Source organism: Rhipicephalus sanguineus, chromosome 6 (genome assembly GCF_013339695.2).
Source record: "Rhipicephalus sanguineus isolate Rsan-2018 chromosome 6, BIME_Rsan_1.4, whole genome shotgun sequence".
Lineage (NCBI taxonomy): Eukaryota > Metazoa > Arthropoda > Arachnida > Ixodida > Ixodidae > Rhipicephalus > Rhipicephalus sanguineus.
This window is the reverse complement of record NC_051181.1, coordinates 45,388,992-45,402,638: the sequence shown is the minus strand read 5'-3', so window position 1 is coordinate 45,402,638 and position 13,647 is coordinate 45,388,992. Positions and strand designations below refer to the sequence as shown.

Below are 13,647 nucleotides of genomic sequence, written 5' to 3'. Positions count from 1 at the left end.
TTCTCCTGTCAAAAGTGGTTCTTGCACCTCGACCAGGGATCATCGGCTCAACAGGCAGGCCTCTTCTTGGTGTTTCGCCCTACTTTGTACTCTTGTGCCATGGAAAAATTGGGGAAGGCAGGCTGTCCTAGGTCCACTAAGCTCCGCTTCCCTTGAAGCACACGAGTATAAAGGGTTTTGGCAAGTTGGTTGGTGTAGTGGGTCTGCATGGAAGGTTGAAGTGCTGGTTTTCCAGACAGGAACTGTTGCAGTGGAATGTCCATTTGCTACTTGAGAAGAAAGAACAGTATGCAAACCCAGTGCAGGAAAATTGGCCTCCGAGGTGGTGGGTACGCTCTCCTGCTGAGCTCAGTCACCCACACCATGTTAGTGCTTGGGACTGCCTGTAGGACTGCTGGATGCGTCTCCTCTCGATAAATGGATGGGGTGGAGGCCTCTTGAGGCAGGAAATCTACCAGCACCCTGTTGGCGAAGTGGCTGGGGTGGATACTATCGCTTCTTGGGCATCTGGATCAGTTGTCTACCAAGCCATCTAGGGAGGTGAAGCCAATCTTGTGGCAAAACTGCATCAGGACAAGATCAATCTTCCTGTAGTTATCATTCGAATGGCACAGACCACATAACTATTAAAAAAAAAAACAGCGCTAATTTACATACAGGCAGAGGAAGAACACACGAGGATGGGCGCTGTCCCCTGTCCGTGTGTAAATTAGCGCTGTGTTTTAGACGGATTCACACCAACAAGCTCGCTTCCAAACACTTTTAGGCCACAGAACTAGGTTAGGCCGGGGCGGTATTGATTCTGCCCCCAAAGAAGAATGGCAGGAAAAGGCAATGACGCCGACAATGTCAGCTGCGCTGTTTGTGCGTACGATGCACAAGGACATCAAAACAGCTTGTCAGCAATCGGTTCGCGGCGCCACGACGCCCTGGGAAAAATTGATACTGGCCCACATATTTCACACCGAATCGGCAGTGACAAAAACGTGCGTCATGTTGCCAACATTACAACGCTGAAAAAGAATTACAAGCTACGAATTGATCTAATCGCGGGTATAAGTTATAAACACAGCTGTTATGGCTTGCATCTGATGACACGACCATCCCTCCATCGAAGCGGCGGCCATATTAGGGGACCACCTGTTGCCACGTTTTGCTTTGTTCTGTGCAGCGCCTTTCGCACATTCGTTCTCTTCTTTGTTTTCGTGACTTTCTGGGCCCAATGCCGCGCCCGCTATAACGCTCATTTAATCGGGTCGAATGCGCGACGTTGTTTCCCTCACACGCTGCGACCGGACGCCGACACTTCGACGGACGTCAGTGCTCTGCATTGACGCACGCGTGTGTCAATTCATCGTCAACTACCTCGTCTACTCTTCGAACTTCACCCTGCAGGAGATAAAAGCGTTCAAGTCCCTTGGGAAAGCTACAAACTACGCTCATTTTCCTCCGTGCGGATTCGATCGTCTCTACTCCCATAGCAATTTAATTGTGCCTTTTCATCGTATGTCTGCGTCCGCCGGCCGGGCATTCCTCTCCTACCCAAACTCGCAAGACTGGTGGGCAGAGTGTTATCTCTCTCTCTCTCTCTCTCGTCGGGTCACACCATTTCAGTCATCAAAAAAGGTTTTCGAGCCCTCGCGATACTCGGATATCGGCACGCCCGCGGTGTCGAGATAGGCGCATTTGCTACTTGCCAGCCACAAACTGATTGTGCACGCCACAAATGCGAAGAACGTTTGTACGGATGAACAAAGCGGTCGTGAACAAGTCCACCAAAATCAGGCGATATATGCAGAAAATACGTACTTGGACGGATATAACTACGCTCGTAAATATATATAAAATAGCGCTGCAAAGCAGTTGCTCAAGGCTTGCAGTCACGGAGCAGAAACCAGGCCTGTGGACCGGAGCACTAGCAACGGCAACGAAAAAGCACAATTGCCACTCAAGCGCGGCTTCTGACGGGAGGCGTAAAAGTCAAATCAAAGATCAAACCGCGTGCTAACCCGGAAACTTGTGCGTGATGTGATTTGTGACGTCACGTTTGTGCGCGGGCGTCTCCGTAGTGGCGCCAGAGAACATCGACACGTGTCGTTGCGTCGGTTGCGTGACGCAGCAGAATGATGCAAGGTTTCTCTGGGGCGCGTGCAGCACGCTAAGCCGTGCTCCCGCCGGTATTCGCTAAATTCTTCCTCGATGGTACGCGTCTTTTTTTGTATTTCAGTAAGCATATCAACTAGCTTAACAACAAGTTGTACCAGATAGGACTGCAGAAATAGTTCAGAACAGTAGCTCAAAGAATCACACGTACGGCGACAGGTAAAGACGAAACGAGGTGCGATTCTTTGCTCTACTGTTCTGATTATGCACTGCCAACTCAGGGGCATAGCCAGGGGGGAGGGGGTGGGGGGGTTCAACCCCCCCCCCCGAAATTTTTCAGTTTTGCTTGCGTATATATACACGCGCACATACAAACGCACGCACGAACATACACAAAGTATGATTTAACCCCCCCCCCCCCCCCGAAAAAAATTGCTGGCTACGCCCCTGTACCAACTATCCCATCAGTCTGTGCTTTTGAACTGCAGAAATAGCCTGTTCTACTCACCTTCAACTGTGCTCCCTTATGGGTTGGAGAAATAAGTCTTTCCTTGCCTGGAACCACTATCAAGAATGATGACAGTGGATGACGGGGTGATAATGAAAGATGCTTAGTATTTCTGCAACCCCTAAGCGAGCGCGACGAATTCTTGGGAGGGGGGGGGGGGTGAATTATAAAGAGACTGAAAGATAAGCGGAAATTAGGTGTATCGTTTTGCGCGCGCAGCACGATATATGTAGCCTTTGGCCACGCCCTTAGTCGGGGGGGGGGGGGGGGTCGTGTCGAAATTTTGATTGAGGGGGTGTTTTACCGAAAATACCCAGGTGAAAATATTGCAACTGCAAACAACTGAGACCAGTTCAAGTGGTTTATGGTCAAGTTCCCAGCGGGGACCAGTAGCTGGGTCCCACGTATACCCACTGGGAATTTGACCGTAAACCACTTGAACTGGTCTCAGTTAGTTGGGAGGTAATCATTTCAAGGGATATTGAGCTGCATCACGAAAGGTTATATACTAGCAATTTTAAATTCCATTTGGTGCATTCGCAGTGATATTAACTTAAAAAACCGTCAATACACACTGAACACGTTCGCGAAAACGTTATGAAGCACATCTGCACGAATCGGCTGCAATGCCATGTATTTAGTCGTTTGGTGAGAACAGAATAGCCGCGATAACAGTCCGAGATGGCTGCGAGGAGCAGAGCGTTGATGACAAAGGGTTGTCAGCGCGCGCCATCAGTTTCATGGGGCCACCTTTGATATGATATCGCTGTGAACGTGCGTGCTTGCCTCTGTGCCAACAAATACCTCGCATGGAGGCGAGCTAGAGGCCCCGTTGACTTAAATTTAAGTGCACGTTAAACAATCCCAGGTGATCTAAATTGGGAGCCCTCTGCTACGGCGTCCCTCATTATCATATTCTGGTTTTGGGACGTAAAACGCCCGAAAATTGCCCCTTCTTGTGTAATGGATGAATGCGACATCTACTTTGCCGAAACTAATTCGACAGACCCTCTTGCAAGGTTGCTTTCGTTGTTTCGTTCGTAAGTATACTGCCGACCGAGTTCGACCATGGTCTTATCAGAACAGCGTGCGCCACGGATTTATCTCTTTATCGCCGGTTAAAAGTGTGCAGTACATCTTCAAGACTACCGTGCCGTGATGTTGATACAATCGTACAACAACGTTAATCGCAGTAGCCAAGAACCGCGGCGATAGCCGTGTCAGTTGAAAAGTAAATGCGCTCGTGCGAAATCCTCACGTGGCTACCGGCGCATTCGGCGCCATGCCGGGAGCATCGCCCGAACGCCGCCCGCGTTCCGAAACAACCGGCGTAATTGATTCTACGATCTCGGCACTTTCTCGAAAGGCGAGAAATGCTTTTCAGCGGGGCGTGACGGCAACCACTGTGCGAGTCGTGGCGGCGCACTTGGCTTCTACCCAGCGCAATGTACGGGATCAACGCACGCGCGGTCTGCGCACAGCTGTAAACGTACGTCAAGCGATCGCTGTTCGGAGATTCGTATTCGCCCTAGCTAGATGCGTATTAACAAAAGACCTGTAAGGCTGTACCCCCGCGTAAAATCGTGGCAAAACGCAAATTAAGGCGCCGCGGCCTTTAGGGGTGGCGCTATCGGCCCCTGCGATGGCAGAGGTCCAGGACAGGGGTGCCCTTTAAAAGGAACTGGTTATGTAAGGTCAGCCTTATGGCGTTTAAAAAATAAAAGGGAAATAGAGCTTAAACTATTTTTATTGGTTTAGGGGGAGGGGGCGACGCGACCCCCCCCCCCCCTCTTCCGGTGGCGCCACCCCGGTTTTTTTTTTTTTTGGACATAACCGGTATCTCGAGGCGCACGGCCCACGTGCATGAGTCGGTAGACCAACTTTTGAATATAAAAGGACTCATATTCACTGATGCTGCTCCAGGGATCCCATTTTATGTTGATTCACGCGATTAAACGTAACCGTCGTATCATACCATTGAACCACATGTGGGCATTGCCAATGTTTGAACGGCATTGAGGATTTGGTAATAAGCTGGCAGAATCACTGGAACAGTGTCTTTGAAAAGCAGATCCGATTTTTCAATATTTTTGAGAGGAACAAAATAAATTTCGCTGAAGCTGTGTTGGAACAGGTCTTCCATATGCAAGTCAGGTTCTGGATGCTGAAAAGCCTAGAGTCATATTATTGGAGAGTTACTGATAAGATAACGGTTCTTCTTTTGTTTTTTCTTTGGCAGGTGTCCTTGGTGCACAGCTTGGGAGGGTTGCTGGCACGCCTGCGAGAAGTGCTTCCCTTGTCTGCCGTGGTGCGAGTGGCTGAGCGGTGCCTTGCATGGCTGCCTGCCCGACCGAACCCTCTGTTGGCCCAAGCTCGCCTACATGCAATAGAGCAGACCATCAGTTCACTCCTGTGTGATCCCACCGACCATGCTGGTGAGCACCGACTGGCTCCTATCTACTGTATCTGCAGTGCAGCACGAAATAACACTCAAGTCAGCTTATCAGTGATGGCTGCCCATGCGAATTGAGATAGGCAGGCCATTGTGTGCCTCGTGTTCCTTGAGGCTTCTACTTAGTTGGTGTTGTGCGTAGCTCAATGAAAGAGATTTTTTTTAAAGTGCAAAGTACTTCCTGGTGAACCAAAGGCCCTTTGACCATGCATATCTGTGTGTTGGTCTGTCTGTCTGCCTATGTCTTGGTGCCGGGTCACTTCAATTACTTTGTGTGCACAAAGATTGGCGTGGCACGATATGAGTGTACAACAAACGTGAATGAAATGACTATCATGTTTGTCATGACCCACATGACATGCATGTCATATGTAGGTCATTAAATACATGGCAAGGTGCCATTGTAATTTCATGGTGGTCGACTTGCTATATATGAAAATCTATCACATGACACGTATGTGTGGCAGACTTGAATGAAAAATCACAACCTGAATGTTCATGACATGCAGGGCATTTGTATCATCATAGAAGACACAAATATCATGATTGCATATACCGTAAAGACATCGCGGTCCAGGGGCGTAGCTAGGGGGGTGGGGGTTCAACCCCCCCCCCCGAAATTTTTCAGTTTTGCTTGCGTATATATACATGCACACCAGTGGCGTAGCCAGGAATTTTGTTCGGGGGGGGCTCACGTTGCAGCGCGACCTCCTCATTGAATTTTTAGAACGACTAAGTATATGAATAACATTTATTTATTTATTTATTTATTTATTTATTTGTTTATTTATTTATTTATTTATTATATCCTCAAAGGTCCCATATGGGACTTTACATGAGGGGTGGGCGTCATAAAATGGCGGTATCGATGAAGGTGTATGTTAGGATGTGGTTGAGTCTGCTTCTTGGATGGCATTTTTGAAGCGCGCAAAATCGCGGATGACTGCTGCTTCGTTCGGAAGGTCATTCCAGTCTCGGGTGGTGCGCAAAAAGAAGGGCTGCTGAAATGAGGTGGTGTGGGCACATGGCGGAATCACAGCATTTGGATGACTTGTGCGATGACCTCGATGGACCGGCTGGATGAGGTGGTTGTCACGCGGGGTTGAATAAAAGAATCTGTGAAAAAGGCAGAGACGTGCAATACGACGACGAAGAGCGAGGGTAGAAAGATTTAACTGGGATTTGAGGGCGGAGACGCTCGAGTAGCGGGAATAATCTGAAACAATGAATCTGGTTGCTCGGTTCTGTACTGACTCAAGTATTTCGATATGATTAGTTTGGTGGGGGTCAAAGACAGCAGCTGCATACTCAAGTTTTGGTCTGACAATGGTGTTATAAGCGAGTAGTTTAACGGAAGGTGGTGTCATGGAAATGTTACGGCGTGTGTACCCGAGAGCGCGGTTATCGGAGTGAATTATGTGATTTATATGGTCGCCCCAAGATAGGTTACTCGAAAGATGGACACGCAGGTATTTAATCGAGTCAGTAGCAGCTATATGACAGTTGTTGATTGTGTAAGTAGCCGGCGTGTGGTTTCGGCGACGATGGAAAGAAATTAGTAATGTTTTTTTCGCATTAAGGGACATCAACCAGGTGGTACACCACTGCTGAATGCGTGAGAGGTCATGCTGTAGAGAGGAGACATCGGTGGGGTTATTTATAGGGTGGTAGAGGACACAATCATCAGCAAAAAGACGGATGTTAGATTCAACGGAAAGCGGAATATCGTTAATGTATATTAGGAATAAAAGAGGCCCTAGGACGATACCCTGGGGCACGCTGGACAAGACATGCGAGAGGTCGGAGGAGTGATCATTAACATGCACGAATTGTTTACGGTTTGTTAGGAATGCTTTAATCCAGTTAAAAACATGCCGATGAAGGTTTAGACGCGAGGTTTTTTGAAGGAGACGGGTGTGGGGTACCTTATCGAAGGCTTTTTCAAAATCTAAGAACAGTGTGTCAATTGGGATGTTACGGTCCATATGAAGGTGAATGTCGTGCAGGAATAATGTTAGTTGGGTCTCGCATGAGTGATCTTTACGAAAGCCATGTTGGTTTGGGTGAAAGAAGTTTACGGATGATAAAATGTAGCAACATGAGAAAAGATGACGTGTTCCATGATCTTTGAACAAACACTAGTGAGCGAGATTGGTCGGTAGTAACCTGCAAATGAGCGGTCACCTTTCTTGAAGAACGGAAAGACCTTCCCAACTCTCCAGTCTAATGGGACTTCACCTGTGTCGGGTGACTGCTGAAAAATGACTGACAATATGGAACTACATACATGTTTAGTATTTTTCAGAATTTTGGCGTTTATGCCATCTATACCGCATGACGAAGAGTTCTTTAATTGGTTAATAACTTTTACAATTCCCTCTGAATTGAATGTAATCTTTGGCATTGGCAGAAAAGCAAAATGCGGAAAATCAGGAAGTTCGTTGTTAGGTTCGTTAGTAAAGACTGAACAAAATGCAGAGTTGACGGATGGAACGTCGCAGTCGGCAACGGGGGATCCAGAAGTGTCACAAAGAGAGACTGTGGCTTTGTCGTCCGGTTTCATAATTTTCCAAAAGCGGCGTGGGTATGTACATGTATTACCATGTACATACATTGTCACTGGTATTACCATTAATATGTATTACCAGTGACAATTTGTATTAGATGCTGCAAATCACTTCTTGAATGCTGCCCTCTGTTAAGAACGAGTAAGAAATGTGTTTTTTCGTAAAAATATTATGTTGGCATGCCCGCAAAATCTTTCCAGGAATAACTGTCTTCAATCTTTTCAATATTTGTGTTTGTGTGTGTGTGTAACAGGTACAGCAAATATCACGTAAACTTCGGAACTGCACAGCTTTGAACTGAAGAGGTGCCTGATAACAAAAAAATGAAGTCCACGAAATAACCAGGATTTTAATGCAGATTGCTTACGCAAAATGCTAATCTTTTTGCACAAATGATGCGGCCAGGGAAAAGCAAGAATGGGAAAGTACACCTCGAATACGGGCAAAATATAAGTCACCGGCAACAGTGCGCAGTATGCTTACGCAAAACTTCACAAATGTACATTTAAATATGCAATCAATAAACGGAACTAAGCAATGAACACTATACATAATGGCCAACTGATATGTCCTTGGGCCAAGCTGCTGTCTCGGACGCACCATGTAAACAGAACTATAAAGGAAGAGCGCAGAAATAACGAAAGAAACTACTTCAAAACTGTTTTAAAAGTGCGAACCACTATTGTGCACTCAACTTAAAGGAAGGTTGCCGCTTCTAGTTCAAAAAGCAATGAAGAACAATAACGACAAATGAAAGTAACAAACAATGCTGTTAGTACGGCTTCCCAATAGTTGAATTTGCTTGGTAACGCCGCGTATGCCGACCTCTCAGTGAACAAGGTGAAGCTATCGATTGGCTGGTAATGTCCACCTGATGCCCGTATTCTTATGTTTATATTAGGTCACAGTGTTAACTGCTAAAAGGTACAAAATCCTCACGGCTTTAAAAGGTGGTGAACAATAATATTGCGTCAGAATTACGGGCTCATTGACCTGAACTCTGGAACAGTAGTGTCTTTTCCTTTCGTTTGCGCTGATTTTTGTCCTGCTCGGTATCAAAGGAAAACGTTGACACGGCGAGGAAGCTTAGCGAAGCGGTCAATGACTTCCGACACGCTGATGTCGACATTTCTGTGGGCGTACAGAAGTGCCTGGCCAACCATGCGTTCCTCAGACATCGTGGAGCGTAAGTAGTTGTTAAGTAACCTCATGCTTGAAAACGTTCCCTCTGCGCTGGCAGTGGTCACTGGAAGGGTGACTAGTATCCGGAGTAGCTTGTACACATTCGCACAGAACCTGCTGTCGCAATGAGAGAGGGCATCGGTTCCTGTACCGGGGCTCTGGTTTGCTGCTTTGTTCGCCCACTTTGTCCACCATAGTCGCAGTTCTCCAAAACCAGCCCTCGTTTCGACGTCATGCGCAAAAACGGTCAGGAGATTTTCTGCTCCTTTCTCCCGATCATCTTGCATTGGTGGTATTGCGGATGATACAATTAATGAAAAGTCCTTTAGAAGTGTCCTGTGCTGTTCGAACCGTTGGTTTAACTGGGCTAGTACGTGGTTCATGAACGGAATGAACAGGGTTCTGCGAAAATATTCTTCCGCACTTTCGAATGCATTGCTCCCAAGGTTTTGCTTCCGGACACCGGCTCGACGGCTGGTGATCTCCGCATTCAGTTTTTCTGCCAATGCCTGCATTTGTGCAAATGTTTTTGAGAAAGAAACATTCGTGTTCTTGCGGTCACTTTCAATTGTCTGCTGTATCACTTCTATGTTGTCAATGGCAGCGCTCATGTCGATACTCCTCGTCTGCAGCTTCTTTGACAGTGGCAAAGTCAGTGCTAACACGTGTTCCGTCACATGCAGGCTTACAAGGAACGCTGGTGAAAAGAGTGCCAACATTAGACTGTTTGCCTGCACTGGACTTTCGCCATTTCCGTTAAACTTAGTCTCCTCTAGTGCTGCGATCAACGGCTGGAAGAGGCTCACAAATGAAAGCACTGCATCGTGCTTCTCGGCCCAGCGCGTTTCGCATAGTCCCAAAAGGCGCTGCCTTGTAGGCTCAGGACAGCTCAAACTTATCACTTTTCGCAAAACGTGTGAGCGGCTAGAAGATTTACGGAAAAAGGCTGACGTCGCCTTCAGAGTCCCAAAACAGTTTCTAATGTCTGTGATGGAGCATGCTGCACACACAACTAGATAAAGGGAGTGACACGCGCAGTGAATACATAGAGTGCGGCTGGATATTTCTCACGGACAGCAGCTTGAACACCATTCGTTTTGCCGGCCATCGAACTTGCACCACCGTAGCCTTGACCACGGAGATGCTGCATGTTAATTCCCATTTCTATAAGGAGCCTTATGATGGTGTCGGCCAGGGCCCGGCCATTTGGTCGTGAATTGGCACAAAGCCTAAGAACACTTCTTCGATTCCGTTCGCATCCTTATTAAGGTACCTTGCACAAACAGTAAGCTGCTCGATACCCGCAACATCCGTCGTTTCATCAGCAAGTACGGAGAAGCAGCCTGCAGCGTTTACTTTTGCGACTAGGCTTTCCTTGATGATTGCAGCAGAGATTTCCATAATGTGGTTTTGTACATATAAACTAAAATATGAGGCCTTATTTGGGCAACTTTCCAAATGCTTTTTTTTATCTGTGTCGCCACAATCCGCGCGCATGCGAAGCAGCTCTTTGAAGTTGCCTGCATTTGTAGAGGAGGCTGTGCTTGAATCCATGGGACCACTGTCTCTATGGCCACGGAGAGCCACACCTTGCCACCCGCAAAAGAGAACTGTCTCAACAATAGGCTGTAACTTCCTTCGGATCTCTCTTATTTGAATTTGCCTGCCATGGTCCAGCTGATCAACAACACTGGGCACACATCCTGAGAAGGTTTGAAGAAAACTATCGGCTACCAGATGAGCGTCAGTGTGATATCTAGCGACTTCATGTGCACCGAAGACTTTGAGGGCGTGCTTCCACTTTTGAAATGGATTGGATACGAGGGCCTTAGTGCGCGCATGTTGGCCCTTGCCAATCTCACTTCTGCTAAAAAGGACACACACTCGGCAAAACGCACCCTCTTGAAGCACTGAGAAGCTAAGCCATCGGTACCTGTCCAGCCAAGCCACGTAAACATTCGTTTCTGCTTAAAATCGTTCATAGACTTAAACATATAGCATGGCGGAGGAATCCAAGGAGAAGTTAGCAGTTGATGTTTTGTGTCATCATCCACTTTTGAGCCATCTGTGTAGAGCCCTATATCAAACTTGCTTCTGCTAACATTTTGAGGGTCATAAAACGATAAATAATTAAATAAATGATAATCAGGCTGAAGCCCAATAAATTCCACCACCCGGGTGACGCCGCTGGTTGGTGGTGTATGAGAGCACGAAAAATTTCGGGGGGGGCTGAAGCCCCATAAGCCCCCCCCCCCTGGCTACGCCCCTGATGCACACATACAAACACACGCACTAACATACATAAAGTATGGTTAAACCTCCCCCGAAAAAAATTTCTGGCTACGCCCCTGTCGCGGGTTGTTTCATTAACATGGCATATACCAGAATGTGCATGTGCATTCATGCATGAAAAACATGCAGTAATGAATGGCAACCATGAATTGCATAAATTACAAGGTATCATTGCAGTAATTAATTTAATTAGTTATGATATCTCAACATGCATGACACAACAAATACTATTACGTGACATAATATGCATTCACATTTCATGACATGATTTGTATTCACTCATACAAAACCACCACTGGTAGTCTGATTTTGGCTAGTGTTGTGTTGTTGTGCCCAGTGTTGGCAAACTGTTCACTAGCAGTGGCCGATGTTGCCTGATTGCTCCTTGGCGAGTGTTTGCTAATATTGGCTGGTGGTGACTTACTGTTGGCTAGTGAGTGCTAATCCATGGGGAGGCTTAGCACATGAAAAACAGGACACAGAGAAGAAGACATGAGACAGGCGCTGACTGATAACTGAATAAGTTTTATTGAAAAGGAAATCCGCTCCTTATAGTTGGTAAGAACGTCACAACAAATCATCTATGATATGACATGACGTGTGCATCCATGAACGAAACAAAATCAAACAAACAATTTTAACTTCCATAAAAAAACAGGATTGGAAGTTGTCGTCACCAAAGCTAATATCACCGATGCCACATACCGAAATTATACGGCATACGAAAATACCGAGATATTGCATACCGAAACTATTTTGAACTTATACCGAAATTAGACACGGGACAGGCATACCTTCTGTCCTGTGTCTTCCTCTCTGCGTCCAGTTTTCTACGCGCTAAGCCTCGCCATGAATCCATACCAGTTCGCACACTAAACCACATTACTTAAGTGATGGCTAATCTCAGCTAGTACGTAGTTGTGGCTAACTAGTTACTAATGTTGGCAAGCACTGCATTAGTTGGCTAAATGTTGGTTGGTGTGGGCTAGGGCTCGCTAATGTTGGCTGGTGCTGATTACCACTGGCTAATGTTGGTTAAGGGTTGGCTTATGCTGGAATAATTCTGAGTACTCCTTGTTAGCTGATTGTTGGCTAACTGTCGGTTAGTGGTGGCTTGTGTTGGTTAGAACTGGCTAATGTTTATAATTGGTTAGCATTTGCTAGTGTTCACTAACTGTTAGCAACGCTGCATAACGTTTGCCAACTGTCAGTTAGTATTGGCTACTATGGGGTTATGGTGGCAAACACTGGCTGATGTTTATTTATTCAGCATACCCTCATGGTACAAATGTACGTTGAAGAGGAGAGGGGCACAAGTTATAACATATATATAAAAAACTTTCTTATAGATACGAAATGAACAAATACAGAATAATACAATAACACATTTAACAAATTTCAGTCAATGGCAAAGCCAAAAACATGCTAAGTGAATAATAAAAGCAATAAAATATAGTTAATTGCTCTGGAAGTGTTAGAGAAATAGCTCCTTGAATACACTGCAAACAGAGATATATGACAAACATAATACGCAAGCAAAGTAACAAATTGTAAAACCACAGCATGATAAGCATAAGAGAAATATACATGACATAACTTATGAGGCTTGCTATATAAATAAAAGGAAAAAGAAAGGATAAGAAAGGATAAGTGAAGTCATAACTTGAAACTAAGGCAATAAGACAGGTGTTGTACAAAAAACTGCAAATCACGTTGATTTGCAATGAAACTCTGAGGTGCAATCTTGAAGTTTTTGGTGTTGGTTATGCTTGTAAGTGATGCTGGTAAGGGGGTTATTCTAATCTGTGGTTGTTTGGGTCAGCATTTGGGTTGGTCAGCTGTTGGCTAGTATTAGCTAAAGCGGTTGTGTTGATTATTACTTCCTAATGTTGGTTAAATCGTGGCTTGTGCTCGCTAATGCTGACTGTAGCTTGCTAATGTTGGCTAATGGTGGTGGGCTATTTGCTAATGTTGGCTAGCGTTAGCTTGTGCCTGCTAACTTTTGCTTGTGGTGGCTACTGTTGGCGAGTACTAGCTAATGTGTGCTAACTGTCGGCTAGTGTTCACTATCTGTTAGGAACACTGGATAATATTCACCAAGTGTCAATTAGTGTTTGCTACTGCTCGGTCATCTTGGCAAGCACTGGCTGATGTTGGTTAGCTGTTGGCTAGTGTTAACTAATGCTTGCTTGTGTTGATTATTACTGCCTAATGTTGGTTATATGGTGGCTTGTGCTTACTAATGCTGACTATAGCTTGCTAATGTTGGCTAATGGCGGTGGACTATTTGCTAGTGTTGGCTAGCTGCTGGCTAGTGTTCGTTTGTGCCTGCTAATTTTTGCTTGTAGTGGCTACCATAGGCTAGCACTGGATAATGTTGTAGAAAAACGAAGTGAAGAGGATGTGACAAGGAGCATGTTGACACAGGCATGATTGTCTGGGTGCCGGACCTCTTCAGTTTGGTGAGATTTATGCCAAACTTGGGAGCATGGATTCAAGAAGGGGTGAAAAGAAGTATGACATGCAGCGAAATCGTTTTACAT

The 13,647-nt window shown here is 46.0% G+C and overlaps 1 protein-coding gene across 1 annotated transcript in view; it reads left to right on the top strand.

Annotated features, from left to right (window-relative positions):
* LOC119395743 (dedicator of cytokinesis protein 3-like) overlaps positions 1-13,647 on the top strand; it is a 94,377-nt gene that overhangs the window by 56,069 nt on the left and 24,661 nt on the right. The window contains exon 17 of the mRNA XM_037662745.2: positions 4,851-5,046. Within this exon, the coding sequence (XP_037518673.2) occupies positions 4,851-5,046 (196 nt within the window). The remainder of the gene's footprint in view (positions 1-4,850; positions 5,047-13,647) is intronic.